Source organism: Egretta garzetta, unplaced genomic scaffold (genome assembly GCF_000687185.1).
Source record: "Egretta garzetta isolate BGI_Z169 unplaced genomic scaffold, ASM68718v1 scaffold197, whole genome shotgun sequence".
Classification (NCBI taxonomy): Eukaryota; Metazoa; Chordata; class Aves; order Pelecaniformes; family Ardeidae; genus Egretta; species Egretta garzetta.
Genome location: NW_009260274.1, coordinates 342,876 through 355,457, shown reverse-complemented (window position 1 = coordinate 355,457; position 12,582 = coordinate 342,876). Strand labels below are relative to the sequence as shown.

The 12,582-nt window shown below is 38.2% G+C and overlaps 1 protein-coding gene across 4 annotated transcripts in view; it reads right to left on the bottom strand.

Annotated features, from left to right (window-relative positions):
• Window positions 1-12,582, bottom strand: part of MGAT5 (alpha-1,6-mannosylglycoprotein 6-beta-N-acetylglucosaminyltransferase) — a 130,516-nt gene that overhangs the window by 83,564 nt on the left and 34,370 nt on the right. For 2 of the 4 annotated variants that reach the window (XM_035897875.1, XM_009642473.2), the window contains exons 1-2: window positions 3,228-3,246; window positions 274-662 (exon numbers count right to left, since the gene is read on the bottom strand). In XM_035897875.1, coding sequence (XP_035753768.1) covers window positions 274-529 — 256 coding nt within the window. In that variant the 5' untranslated portion in view covers window positions 530-662; window positions 3,228-3,246. Of the gene's footprint in view, window positions 1-273; window positions 663-3,227; window positions 3,247-12,582 lie in introns of those variants that run through there. The other 2 variants (XM_035897877.1, XM_035897876.1) reach the window with 1 other exon arrangement.

The window sequence follows — 12,582 nt, the reverse complement described above, 5'->3', positions numbered from 1 at the left end:
TTTTTAAAATGAAGTTCTAACAAATAACCTGAGGCATACCAGATATAGCTACTAGACAGATGTAGAAAAATTAGCAGACAACTTCATCTCCAAGTGACTGGAAATGTAAAATTTTCCCATTTCATACTGACAAGCGAAGACTGTTTTCTCCATCTGTGCAGAAAATCCACAGTGCAAAGTACTGTCAATTGAGCAGCATTATGAAGAAAAACGTTTGGACAACTTAGAAAAAACCTTAATCAGATTATCATGTAATCTAGAGCACACACTTACCGTATGCTGTCACTGTCCCAACATAAGGCCCATCAACCACATTTTTATTTTCTTCAGCTAATGCTTTGATGTATCTTTTGCTGAGATCCAAAATTTGCTCACGCAGGACTGAACTGCTTTCGTGTTGTGTTTGCTGCTGAATAGTAAAATGCAGAAGCATCATTCCCCAAATGAAACCAAAAGTCACCAGAAAAAAGCCAAGTTTCTGAGAGGACAGCTTCCATGGAGAGAATGCCATGATTCCCAACAGCTTCATGCAGTTACTACAAAGGTTCCTAAAGCATGAAGCCAAACAGCAAGTTCATGGTCCAGGTATATAAATATTACAGAGCAGGACTCAGTCTTATTCCAACTCCTTAGTCAACGTATATCCGTATTTCAGTTCCATCCTGTTGCAAAAGGAAAGAAAAGAAGCATAGTTACCACAACATATTAGAAGTTTTTACTAGCTATACTAGGTCTTTGCTCTAACTGATACAAAATAGGAGCAGGCAATCTGCTTGCTTTGTAAATGTTTAATTTGTATGTATCAACATTGTACTCTACTAGCCAGAGCACAAAGAAGCTGAGAAAAGCATTGGAAAGAGAACAAAGAGAGAGCGATGCGCCCGAGCAGGTGTAGAACACCTCTCGGTATCTGGATCAAATTCAATGCTTCAAGTGGTTTCTAAGCTGAATTTCAAGGTAAGGCTGCTTTTACATATTTTTGTGTGTGTGTACACAAAACTTTGTGATGTTGGCAGTACAGCAATTTAAGACAATTCTCAGCGTAATTCAGTTCTCAGAAAACAAGTAATTTTAGCTGGCAGTGACACTGCTCGGAGCTCCTGGCAAGAGCTATGGCATATGGCTAGATAGGTGATCAGGAAATCAGACTCCCTCAGGGGTAAAGAGGAAAAAAGAAATCTACATTATTTAAGCCAATACACTCTCCCGGCTTACACTGCAAGCAGTCAGAAGGCTGGAATAATCTGCTCTTGCTCCTGTGTGGCCTCTGCCATGCATAGTTACTCCTTATTCATAAAACATAGCCCAGTGAGTTTGCTGCTCTTTGCACCTAAATTCAAAACACATACTTCCAAATGCTACAACATGTCTTTTGTATGTAAAATTAACATTCTTGGAGCTTTTCACACACTAGGGAAAAAGAATTGCAATAACAGCCTTCAAGACACAGTAGGACCATCTTTTCATGGTAAATTCAAAGATAAAATCTGGCATAAACAATCCAAAGGCAAGAAAAGCTCTGTCATGAGGACCAGAGGCACGGTCCTTAGCATAAAACCCAACAAGAAGAAAGGTAATTAAAAGGTAATTAAGTGTAACCTATCATGTTAAAACACAGATTTGGTAAAATGTTATCCTTTTAACTTCATAATGCTCCCAGACAGGATTAGAGAACATAATGTTCCCTTGCATTCTGCACTTGCACAGATAATGCAGATGTTACTCTGTTTTAATAGGATAATTACACAGATGCCTGCTAGCAGTGCTCCCTGTTTGTTAAAATTCCCTTTAGATCTTCTGCTTTCAGTTGAACCAGCAAACCTGCAAAGGGACAGAAATACCATTGGGCCACTTACCTTCCAACATGGCTTGTGTGTGCATTTAGCATTATTGATTATTATCGACTGTAGAAGTGAATGTGCATTACATAGTAAACTAAAAGCAGACAAGGCAGCAACTGAACTATGCATTTACGTTGCTAAAAGAACAATTTGTAGCCATCTTTTGCTTAAGGAGGAATGGTGCAGAAAAATTAATTGCCAAGTACAGTGAAAAATATTAAAAAGCCCTGAAGTTGACTTTTTCCACACTTAAAATATCTCAATAAAGAAAATGAATGGCCTCAACAGAGAAAATGAAGGACTCTAATGCTGCTCTCCATAAACTTAAGTTAATTTTCCAAGAAATGGCAGAGGGAAGTTTTACTTCTTTCAGTTTATTTAACTATAGCCTTGGGACACTCTTGGGCTGACTAAAAAGTACAGTATTGTTGCTTCATTAAAAACTGGATGTTTTACTATTCTCTTGCTATATCTGGTGTGATAAAATATAGAAGATTCCATAGTTTAAAACAACATCACAACTTTTAAAAAAAATCTGAAATATTCAAGATTAATTCCCTCAGTGACTTAATTTCAAGTAGGAATTGACAGCATCCTCTATGGCAGTAAGACCTGTGGTTATAGCAGTCAATATTTCTTCCCCAATTATCAGTTGTTTGTGAAGTGGGAAACACTGAATAAGAAAGTAAACCTATCATCACCATGTTTTAACAGACAAGTGCTAACGATTTTTTATGACTAGTTGTTTAGGAAAAAAACCCACAGAACATAATTAGCATTAAAAACAGCAATAAAAAATGCAAGTAGTTCACAGTCTTCCTTTTAAGGTTCTAGAACAGAAACAAGGTTGATTACAAAAAACAGTGTATGTCTAACCTATGAGAATGATCTACTTACATACAGCTGTTGACTTTTCTATTCTGTTTATCAACAGAAAAAAAAGCCTTAAATCCACTCAAAAACTGGAAGGAGGCAGACAGCAAATGTTAAAGTTTTGCCGTAAGAAAGGATTACAATTCATTAACAGGTGGAGGAATGGCCCCCACTATTTCAAGTCCTAAAAGCAAAAAAAAACCCAACAAAAAAAACCCAAATCAAAAAACCAAAACCAGACACAAACCAGCCCTATTTTTATTGCCATTTAAGCAATTCCAGTGGCTAGCAACTTGATGAATGCCCAACAACATGTACTTAACTAATTAACTTTACAGCACTGCTGTTGGCCATGGCCATTTGTAAAATGCACTGGAGAACAATCCCTGTGCTTCCCACCGCTTCCATGGCTGGATGCACACCCACACTGACTTTGGTATATGTTTAATCTTAGATTTGATAAATGTCAAGGACTGCAACACAACTATTCCATGGGTAATGATTACCACATACCTATAACAACACATTATTTGGTATCTAAGTGTACGGTCGTCAGAAGATATCAAGGTTTTATGTGGAATGCATGAAGACAGCAGCACAGAGACATCTCTGTGGCATTTCTGTTTTGACAGAAAATTAATAACTGAAGTGAGCAACAGTTGAAGCAATAAACACACATTTGTCTACTGTAATCACTCATGGACTTTGATAGTGCCTGCTAACTAGTTACCTCTCTGCCCATACCAAGTAAGCCATTCCCAAATTAAGGTGGTAGAACATTTCCCTTATTCTCCCTCTTGCCTTATAAATGTTCTCAAAGGAGCTGATCCTGTTAACTATTAAGGCCTTTTCCTAGTCTACTCTCCAAAATGCACAATGGGAGTTGCATCTAAAGAGGATATGGAAATACATATTTGTTTATGCCTCTGAAGAATGACAGGCTTTTTTGTTTTAAGCTTTGGAAAGAGGTGGTCTCACTCTAAGACAACTCTTGAAATAATTCCAGCACCCCTCTGGAAACTGGATATGTCATAGTTGTGAAGTTGTTTGTGAAACGGTTAGGAAGATAATTCCTCCTGATTTACTGAGAGTAGCTAATGTAACAAAACTAAACACCCAGTGTGAAAAACAGGGTGAAAGTGAAAAGATATACAAGGCAAGGAAACCTTTAATAAAGAACAGCTCTGTTATGCTCTTCCTTAAATTCAACTCTAACCAGCCAAAATCTCACCGGAACTGAACCAACACACTAGTGTTTCGGTTTTTGTTTGGTTTGTTTTTTTTTTTTAAACAGACCGGTTACCCCCTTTGTGATAAATATTCTACAATTTAAAACAGAACTGCCTCTATCCTTAAAAAGATTAGCATACTTATTTGGAAAAGGGCTAACCTTACACCCATTTACATATGCATAAGAATTTTAATAGTCTTAGTACTTTTAGTATTTCAGCCAGCTTCACTAAAAACACATTATTTCTGTTTAATATTTAATAAAATCCTGCTCAACAGCTGGTCAATTCATTAGTTACAGAGGATAACATTACCATGCCTATGTCATCACAACAAAAAACCCCTCACACTATTTAGAATCATATCAGGGAATTATCCCAGTGATAAGGTGATTCATATATCAGGGATGGAAACCACGCATTTCTCAGCATTTTAAGCCTTTACTTTTTTTTTTTTTTTTTTTTTTTTTGTTTTAATGCTTAAACGAGTACAAACAGTTAATGAACAGATTTTGGTGACATATCCATATTCGTCTTCACTTTTTAAAAAGGAGAATTAATCATCTACAAGAGATTGTCTCTTTGTAAGTATGGACATATACAAAGCTTAATGCTCTCTGTCCAGTCTGTACCTATGTAGGAAATGGCACTTACTCAGGGTAAATTTGGAACAGCATTATCCGCAGGATAGTCAGGATCCAACTGTTCATCAGTTGAACGTGCTGCTCCACAGCTATAAAACCTTAACTGTCTGTAGCCAAAGCAGAAGCTGTTGCACCCACAGAAGTAGCAGCAGACTGAGTAGTATTTAATTATTAGCTTGTTATGAACTTGAACATAAGCAAACTTATACAGCATGGCTAATGAACAATAACTCAGGCCTTTACGCCAAATGCATTTCTATGCCAAATGTGCAAGGCCCAAATTCTGGCCTCTTACGCTTATGAAATTATTAGGAGAACTTGTGTGAGCTAGAGCTGGGTGCCAGGTGCCTCTTGTTATGGCATACAGCTTAGATATGAGATAAAAAACAAAGGCCTCAAAAATTCGAGCAAAGGTTGAAAGCAGAGGCCCCAGAACTGTAAGCAACTAAGTGATGGTCAATTATTAGTCACTGATGAAGTGCAGCCTTGAGATTTGGGAAAAAAAAAAAAAAACAATCTGCTTTTCTTTCAGTAGCATCAAAAGCTGAAAAGGAGGAATAATACTAACTAAGAAGATAAGGCACGTGTGACAACCTTGAACATCCTGCCATCAAGGACCATAGCTATCAGTGCTCTGTGGTACTGCATGCTCAGGATTCAATTAAAATGAGATTGTTACAGGCTAATTGCTTTGAATATGCAGCAGTAATGACTAGGAATTAGTAAGAACTAGCCATTAGCAACGTGTGTTAATGAATATCAGTCTAGTGAAGTTTTTTTATAAAGTTTATAGCTGGTTTAAAACTTTTTCCAGCCTTCTAAAACTTCAGTCACAGCAGTCTCCCGTTCTCTTCCTACGTATATCCATACACAAACTACACGTATTCAGTTGCAGCATCACGCTGCTGTGCCTGAGCCCACACAATTTGTTATTGTATCACAACCAGCTCAAAGAGGTGCTCTTAAAAACCAACAGATCAGGATCCCAATGTAAATATTGATCTATTTTCCAGATTGTTTTCTGATGAGGGCACGCCGCACTTCTGTTTGCAACTGTTTGATTCTGTAGAACAACTTGTTACAGACCAACAGAGGACGAATATCAAGATGTGAATTCCCCCTATTCTTATGAAGGGTGTGTTAACCTAAAAGCTAACAATAATTCAAGTGTCAATCCAGTGGCCTGCCAACACACCAGAGCTGCAGCCAGGAAACACATTGGTGAGTGAAAACACCTGCCATATCCCAGCAGTTCTCTGCTGAGGGATGCCAGGAGTCATGCTTCACGCAGAAGCTGATGTAATGCATCTTAAAAGGGATAGACAATCCTCTAAAATCTCCTTTCTAGGAGTAATGAGTCCAACTGGGACTGCAAGGCTTTAATAGTTTAAACCAGATATGCTTCAACATATACATAAACTAGAATTCCAGGCTGATGTTAACCACTGTCTCCTAATGCAGCTGCATTGCCTAAACAGATGCGCACTATGCCCCAACTGAATGCAAATTAATGGATTTCCTGGTACTGCGGTTCTTTATTCCTGCGGGAATATTTCAGCAGATGTCCCACCCCAGTTGGCCGAACTGTGTTCTGAAATAGTGCAATCTGTGCTGAAGACATCCCGCCCCCCTGATTTTACTTATTGCAAGATGTTGGCTTTCTTTAGTCCTTTTGGAGGCTGCATCTACCTTTCCTTCTTCCAAAATACAGCATTAATAATGGGATAAGCTATGGCTTACTACTGAACACAGTCAAGTGAAATCAAAGAAGAGTCATATACTGTGTTGGTAGAAGATAAGAAAGGATAAACCAGAGCAGAGAAGAAAAAAGAAGCCTGATTTCTGATAAGAACACCTGCATTTCAACATGATCTCTGCTCATACCATATCAAGTATCTTCATACTATGTATGTTTTAACTTAAGTACTAACATGGCAATTATAAATAACCAATAAACTCAGGAAATACGCTCTATTAACATAAAACCATCCACACATCTAAACAAAACTCAGGGCCCTCAGTTGTTACACTGAGGGTTCAGAAACAGTTTAGCTGCTGTTTTGTCACCGACCGTGTCAAGCACATAAAGCGGACAGCAGGGCAGTCAAAGGCTGATTCCACGCCTCCACGCCTGGGTGTAAAGGGCTGTGCCCTGCCCTCCCAGGCCACAGCAATAAAGGAAAAACACACCAGCCTTGCAACCCTCTGAGAACTTACATTAGCTGCTATTTTTTTTCTTTCAAGAGATAAATTCAGCAATATAACATTTAAAAGATTTCAGAAGAAACCAAATATCACATATTAACCCGAAACACCAACCTCGTGGTTACTCTTCTGAAGAGAGGGGAAATATGATTAGATCAGAGTTAGTTTATAACTGTCTGGAAGACTCCACTGATTTCAACAACTAAGTAGTAAACAATTACTTCATTTCAATAGTTCAAGTCAAACTTTAAGGCACCTCAAAACATTTTTGTTAATCTTAAAATAAACTTTCAGCATTCAGTTGTGATCTTATAAAAGACAAGACCCATGATAGCATGTTCTGGATGGCACAGAAACATGCTAGCAAAGCCGATAACATTAACCCGCACCTGTAAGGCCAAGGTCTGGGTGAAGCTTCCAACCGAAGGTCTACACATTCCCCACATGCCTCCCAGGCAGTCTCCATTCCCAGCACCTCGGGAAGAAGAGGTAGCTGAAAAATCATGGAACTATACCAGACTCCTTTGGTAAAAGATGCTTCTGCATGCTTTTGCTAACTGCACATTTTATAATCTAAGTTCCTTAGTATATAAAATAAATGCATAAAACCATTTTCTTAACTGAATTATGGAGTCTTAGTTTTGCTCTTCCTTCTGCTGCTCAACTTTATTTTGAGCGAGGCTTCTGCCAACCCATTCTTTTCTTCAAGCTGACAGATGTCACTACGGCTTCTCGCTCACCACCCATCTACAGCTGAAATGGCACCACGTACTGTTCCTGAAGTGGCAATTTGGGATGCAAGCCCATGAAGTGAGAAAAGCAGAACAACAACGGGTCACAACAGTAGAAGCAGGACAGATGGACTGAGGGAGCGTAAAAGTATAAATACTCGGGTTTGGGGTTTTTTTTTTAGGTTCGGGGGGGCATGTTTGCTTTTGTGTGTGTGTGTGTGTAGTAGAAATCGGCAGGAGGTGGTGAAAGGAAAGTTGAAGGAGAGAAAAGCAGCCTTGGATAAGATGCCATAAAACCAAGTAAATTTTCATCTTGAGCAAGCAGCTTGCCTTCACTTTCAAAAATAAATTTCTTCTCTTAGAAACAGTTCGGGTGGCAACCCCACCATTATTTCCCCATGTGGGTCTGTGGTTTCACAGAGCACTCTGAAGCGTTTCCAGTTTTCTACCAAGCACACAATTTTCTGTAGTTTAGTCCTACAGAAATTAAACCACGAGATGTTCTTCCTTTCATGTTCTTTGCTTACACTGGTATTTCAGGGAGGAAAGAGTAAAAGAGGAAGGTTTACACAGAAGAACAAAAGAAAAAAGGATTACAGGAAAATCCATAAGGATTTTTCCTTATGGTTCAAATACTGTTTATCGATGAAAAACACTCCAGGCAATGCATGTAAGGCCATAATCACAAACTATCCTGATCTTCTTTTAATAACATTGCTTAGAGATCAAAAAACTGAATTAATTTTAGGACTAGGAATAGGACTTCCTTGGACTGCAGAAAACCAGAAATATTCCTGACCTTGAAAAAACAAAAGAAATTTACATTTTTACAGCCATTTACAGGCAAAGTACAGGATATATTAATAATCTTCATCTTGTTGCTGTATTAAAGCAAGATGCCCAAAATAGCATTTTCTCACTGAAAAAGAATATTGTGGGATGTCAGCATGCTGATGAAGAGATTAGGAAATTGTTTGGGTTTTTTTTATTTTGTAAGAAGAGACTGAGAGCCCTAGTCATCCTAAGACTTAGAGAAGGGATCTACAACACCCTTAAAACCAAGGAAAAAAGTATGCATGAGTCATGCCTTCATGCCTCCAAGAGTACCCTGTAACTGAACAAGCAAATCCTTAAGTTACTTCATTAATTTTAATGAATTTTAAAAGTAGGACTCATGGCTAAAAAGTTTTATCATATTTCTAGTGTGGATACAATAATGTTTTTTTCATCTCCTCCTAGCATCTACCCTCAGTCAAAGGCTAATACTTGACATCCTCTTATGTCATTCCTGATTTTACATTTGGCTTTTGTCCATTGAAAGGCATAAATATGGCACCTGCTGAGAAGTATACTCTCATACTTTTCAGATCACCGCAAAGTTATGAGCAAAGCATCCTTGGTTCTTACACAGCAATCCTGTGTGTGCAACTTGGTTTCTAGGAATTCTCTCCCATCTCTTTAGGACACCGTGTAACTGTGGTAGCAAGAGTTACAAACATCACTATGAACTTATTCAGAAAACATTATTTATTTTTAATGAATAATAAAATTAGCTTCTGCTTATAATCAAAGCAACCAAATTACTTAGCACTCCAAGAAGAAATAAGTTTATTATATAGAAACTGGATCCATTAGCTCATTTCTTGCATGAAGCAGATACTCCAGGCTCCATTCTCACCCATTGCTATTAACCACAAATCAGCCTGTTACATCACATCTTGCAGCCTGTCCAAGAGAAAAAACAAGTAACTCTCAACAGCTGCTCTGTCCAACTCACAGAGGAAAGTCAAAAAGTTCTTTGTATTCAGCAAGAAAGCTCTCATCGATGTGGATGCCCAACTATCATCCCTTGTCAACTTGGTGATCAACACACTAAATGTAGTCTTTGGCAATTATGTTTGATCCCAGACAGACAGCTGAAAATAAAGTACAAGATTTAAGGAAAAGATCCAAACATGGTCATGCTCAAAATACTCACTACATCTTACTAAAAAAGTTTTTCAAAAATAGAAGACAAAAAAAATAGCACATCTGTGTAAGAAAATTAACTTTCTTGAATTTCTTATCCTTTAGTGAGGATGGTAGATAATCAAAACAAAAATAAATTCTCATTGCATTGGGTTTAAATAAACTGTTGCTACAGGATTCCACATCCAAACTTTCTGTAAAGGACAAATGCCAACAGAAAAAGATAGAAGAGTCAAGTTAAAATGCAGGAAAAGTAGAAATAAATACCTAGGAAATTAGTATGTGTATGCTATTAAGCAAATGTATATCAGATCACAGGCAGAAAAAAACCCCAGCTATCTAAGCTGAACGTTAAATTAGTCTTCAGAAATACTTCTTGTTGCTTTAGAAAGGCTTGAACCTGGGTCAAAGTATAACATTTCTTCCACCGGATTTGTTCTTGGCAAGCATTTTGAACACATTCCAGCCTATGTGGCTAGACAAATGCCTGAAAATACAAGCTGCATCTGCAAAGCACAAAATTTAATGGAATTAAAATTTCAACACAGTCACCTGTTTGGAAGCAGCAGTGCTGCTGATTATTCCATTGCTCTAGTTTCTGCACTTAAGTCCTTCTCTTTAGTATTGAAAAGGATGAAATTGCAATTTGTTTCATATCTAATTTGAAAGTTAGCAGGACAGAAAAATATTTTAAGCTATTTCCTGCATTACCTGTATATATCCTGTTGATCAACATTGGCATTTATCAACAGCTGATACCACCAAAGATTAGAAGAGCACTTTCATTGAAATGAAAGCTGTTAATGTTACTTCTCTTTATAAGTAGCAACAATTTGTCACAGAGATCAGCACAGTATTGTACTAAAAAAAAATACAATCTATCCCATCCTAACGGATGAGTGACTGCAGTGTTAATGGGTCAGCAGCAGCACGAAAGCTACACAGCTCACTTTTTTGTTAAACTATAACAACCTCTTATCACAAACGTAGCACTCCCACTGTCAAAGTGCTTGAAGGGACATACATGTACATGTCCAGTAAAGCCCAGTTAGAAACCTACAGTCACAAAAGACAGAACTTGAAAGCAACAGTAAGGCTTGAACGTAATGCCTTTCCCCCAAAAGCACAGGACCAGCTACCTTAGTGGAAGGGAGCCGCTGGGGAACTGTTAGAGCAAGCATTAGACAAAAGTTTCAATACCAATGCAGTTCTGATCCAGCCAGCCATAAGCAAACAGTAACAATATGAGCCTTCACATAAAACCTCTCTGCACATGATTCTCAGTGTTGCTATGAATTTTAAAGCTTTACCATAAACTATGACAAATACCAAGTGACTTGGCCACGACCACAACTGTTTTCGAAGGACAGCCAGTACCAGGCCAAGCACGGCCACATTCTAACCTGTCACCTATTACATTATAACCACCCTGCTGCTGGAAGGCCATCAGCTTTCCAGTTATCTGCAAGATCTAACAAACTACACGAGCTTCCTTTGCAAACATATGAACCGTACTTGGTATATCATAGGGCCCAACTCATGAGCTATCTTGAGTAGGTGGAAAACAGCCTCCCCTCTTTCACCATCCCTAAACAGCTGTAGAACAACTTGTACTGGCAAACTTTGAAGAATAGCTTTGTTTCAGCTGTAGCCCTTACAAAGCTAAATGGGGGGGGTGGGGGAGTGAAGTGTAGAAAACAGCCGGCATAGGCAGCATAAGGAAAGTGAATCAGTAATACCACTTTGTAGTTTCTCTCTATAGACTACTATTAGGCAGGGAGAGGCAGGAGGACACACAACCCCCTCCCCCCCACACACAATCCAGGAAATAATATGAAAAAGTCCTAACAAGCAACAAAGGTTTTTGAGCTGATATTTTGCACAACATAGTACTGAGGATGGACGCAGAACCCCATAAGCTCTCTTTATTTCTTATACCACATCATTACCAACAATGTGCAGTAATGGTTTGGGTAATGAACTTTCTTTAATGCTGCAATGCTTTTTACAAATCATCCAAATTACTGGAAAGGCCTCCTTTCCAAAATGTGTTTTGTTGAGGCTCTTGTCAATACTCTTATTCAAGGTTTGGTAGGAAAAGTAGCTTCATTTTCAGTGCTGAAAGCAAACCTTTATTCCTCCTGCAGCGCAGTTCCAAAGTAAATATAAATGTTAACATTTCGGCAAATTTAATTATTTACAATATCAAACGTTTGAGTGGTCATGAATTCCCTCTTCCTTCTCAAAGGATCTAGTTAGAATTTACACAAGAAAGTTATCCTTAAATAAACCAGGAAATGAAGCCCGAAGTCTGTCTTTAATAGACATAAAAAACACACCTTAGGTCTTGAAAGCTCTATTTACGTTATCAAGTACCACAGCACAACAGGAACATATCTGCAGAACACAGTGATAGGTTTTGAGGAGCTGACATTCACACCAGAGGCATTTGAGCTCAGGGGTGTGGGTGTCAGTACTGGGAGGACAGGGCTGTGGATTCTATCTAGTCTGGTCTTAACAACCAAATACCAACAGTTCAAGGACATTACTTGCATTCCTGGAATATTTTCATTAAAGAGGAATTCAGTTTGTGATCTTCTAGAGTACTCCACAATATAAACCAAATTGTTATTAGCAGGGTTATCGATTCACTTAAAAAGCATGTCTCGACCAAACCTATGCTTGAGAACACGCTAAACTACTCTGAACTACCAAACTCATTCATACCATAGATACTCATCACAGAAATTGCCAAGGAAATAAACTCATAAATCAATTACCTGCAGTTATTCTCTCAAATAATATAACACAGTTTGTAACATTAGTGGCCAAAACTATATACAAAAAACTCTATCCCTTTCTTTACATGTATTTTGGTTACAGACTGGCACATAATTGCTGATTTACTAACACAGAACGTACCTGAGGTCAGAGTTCAGCTTCTGTTTGAAGGAGCTGTAACTATATCAAAAAAGGTTTCTTGAATTCCTGCAGCGTGGTAACATGCTAAGGCTGCCCAGATCACGTACGATCCATTTTACAGCCACCTAACCATTGTAACAAAACGCAAATGCTTCAAGTAAGAGTAGCA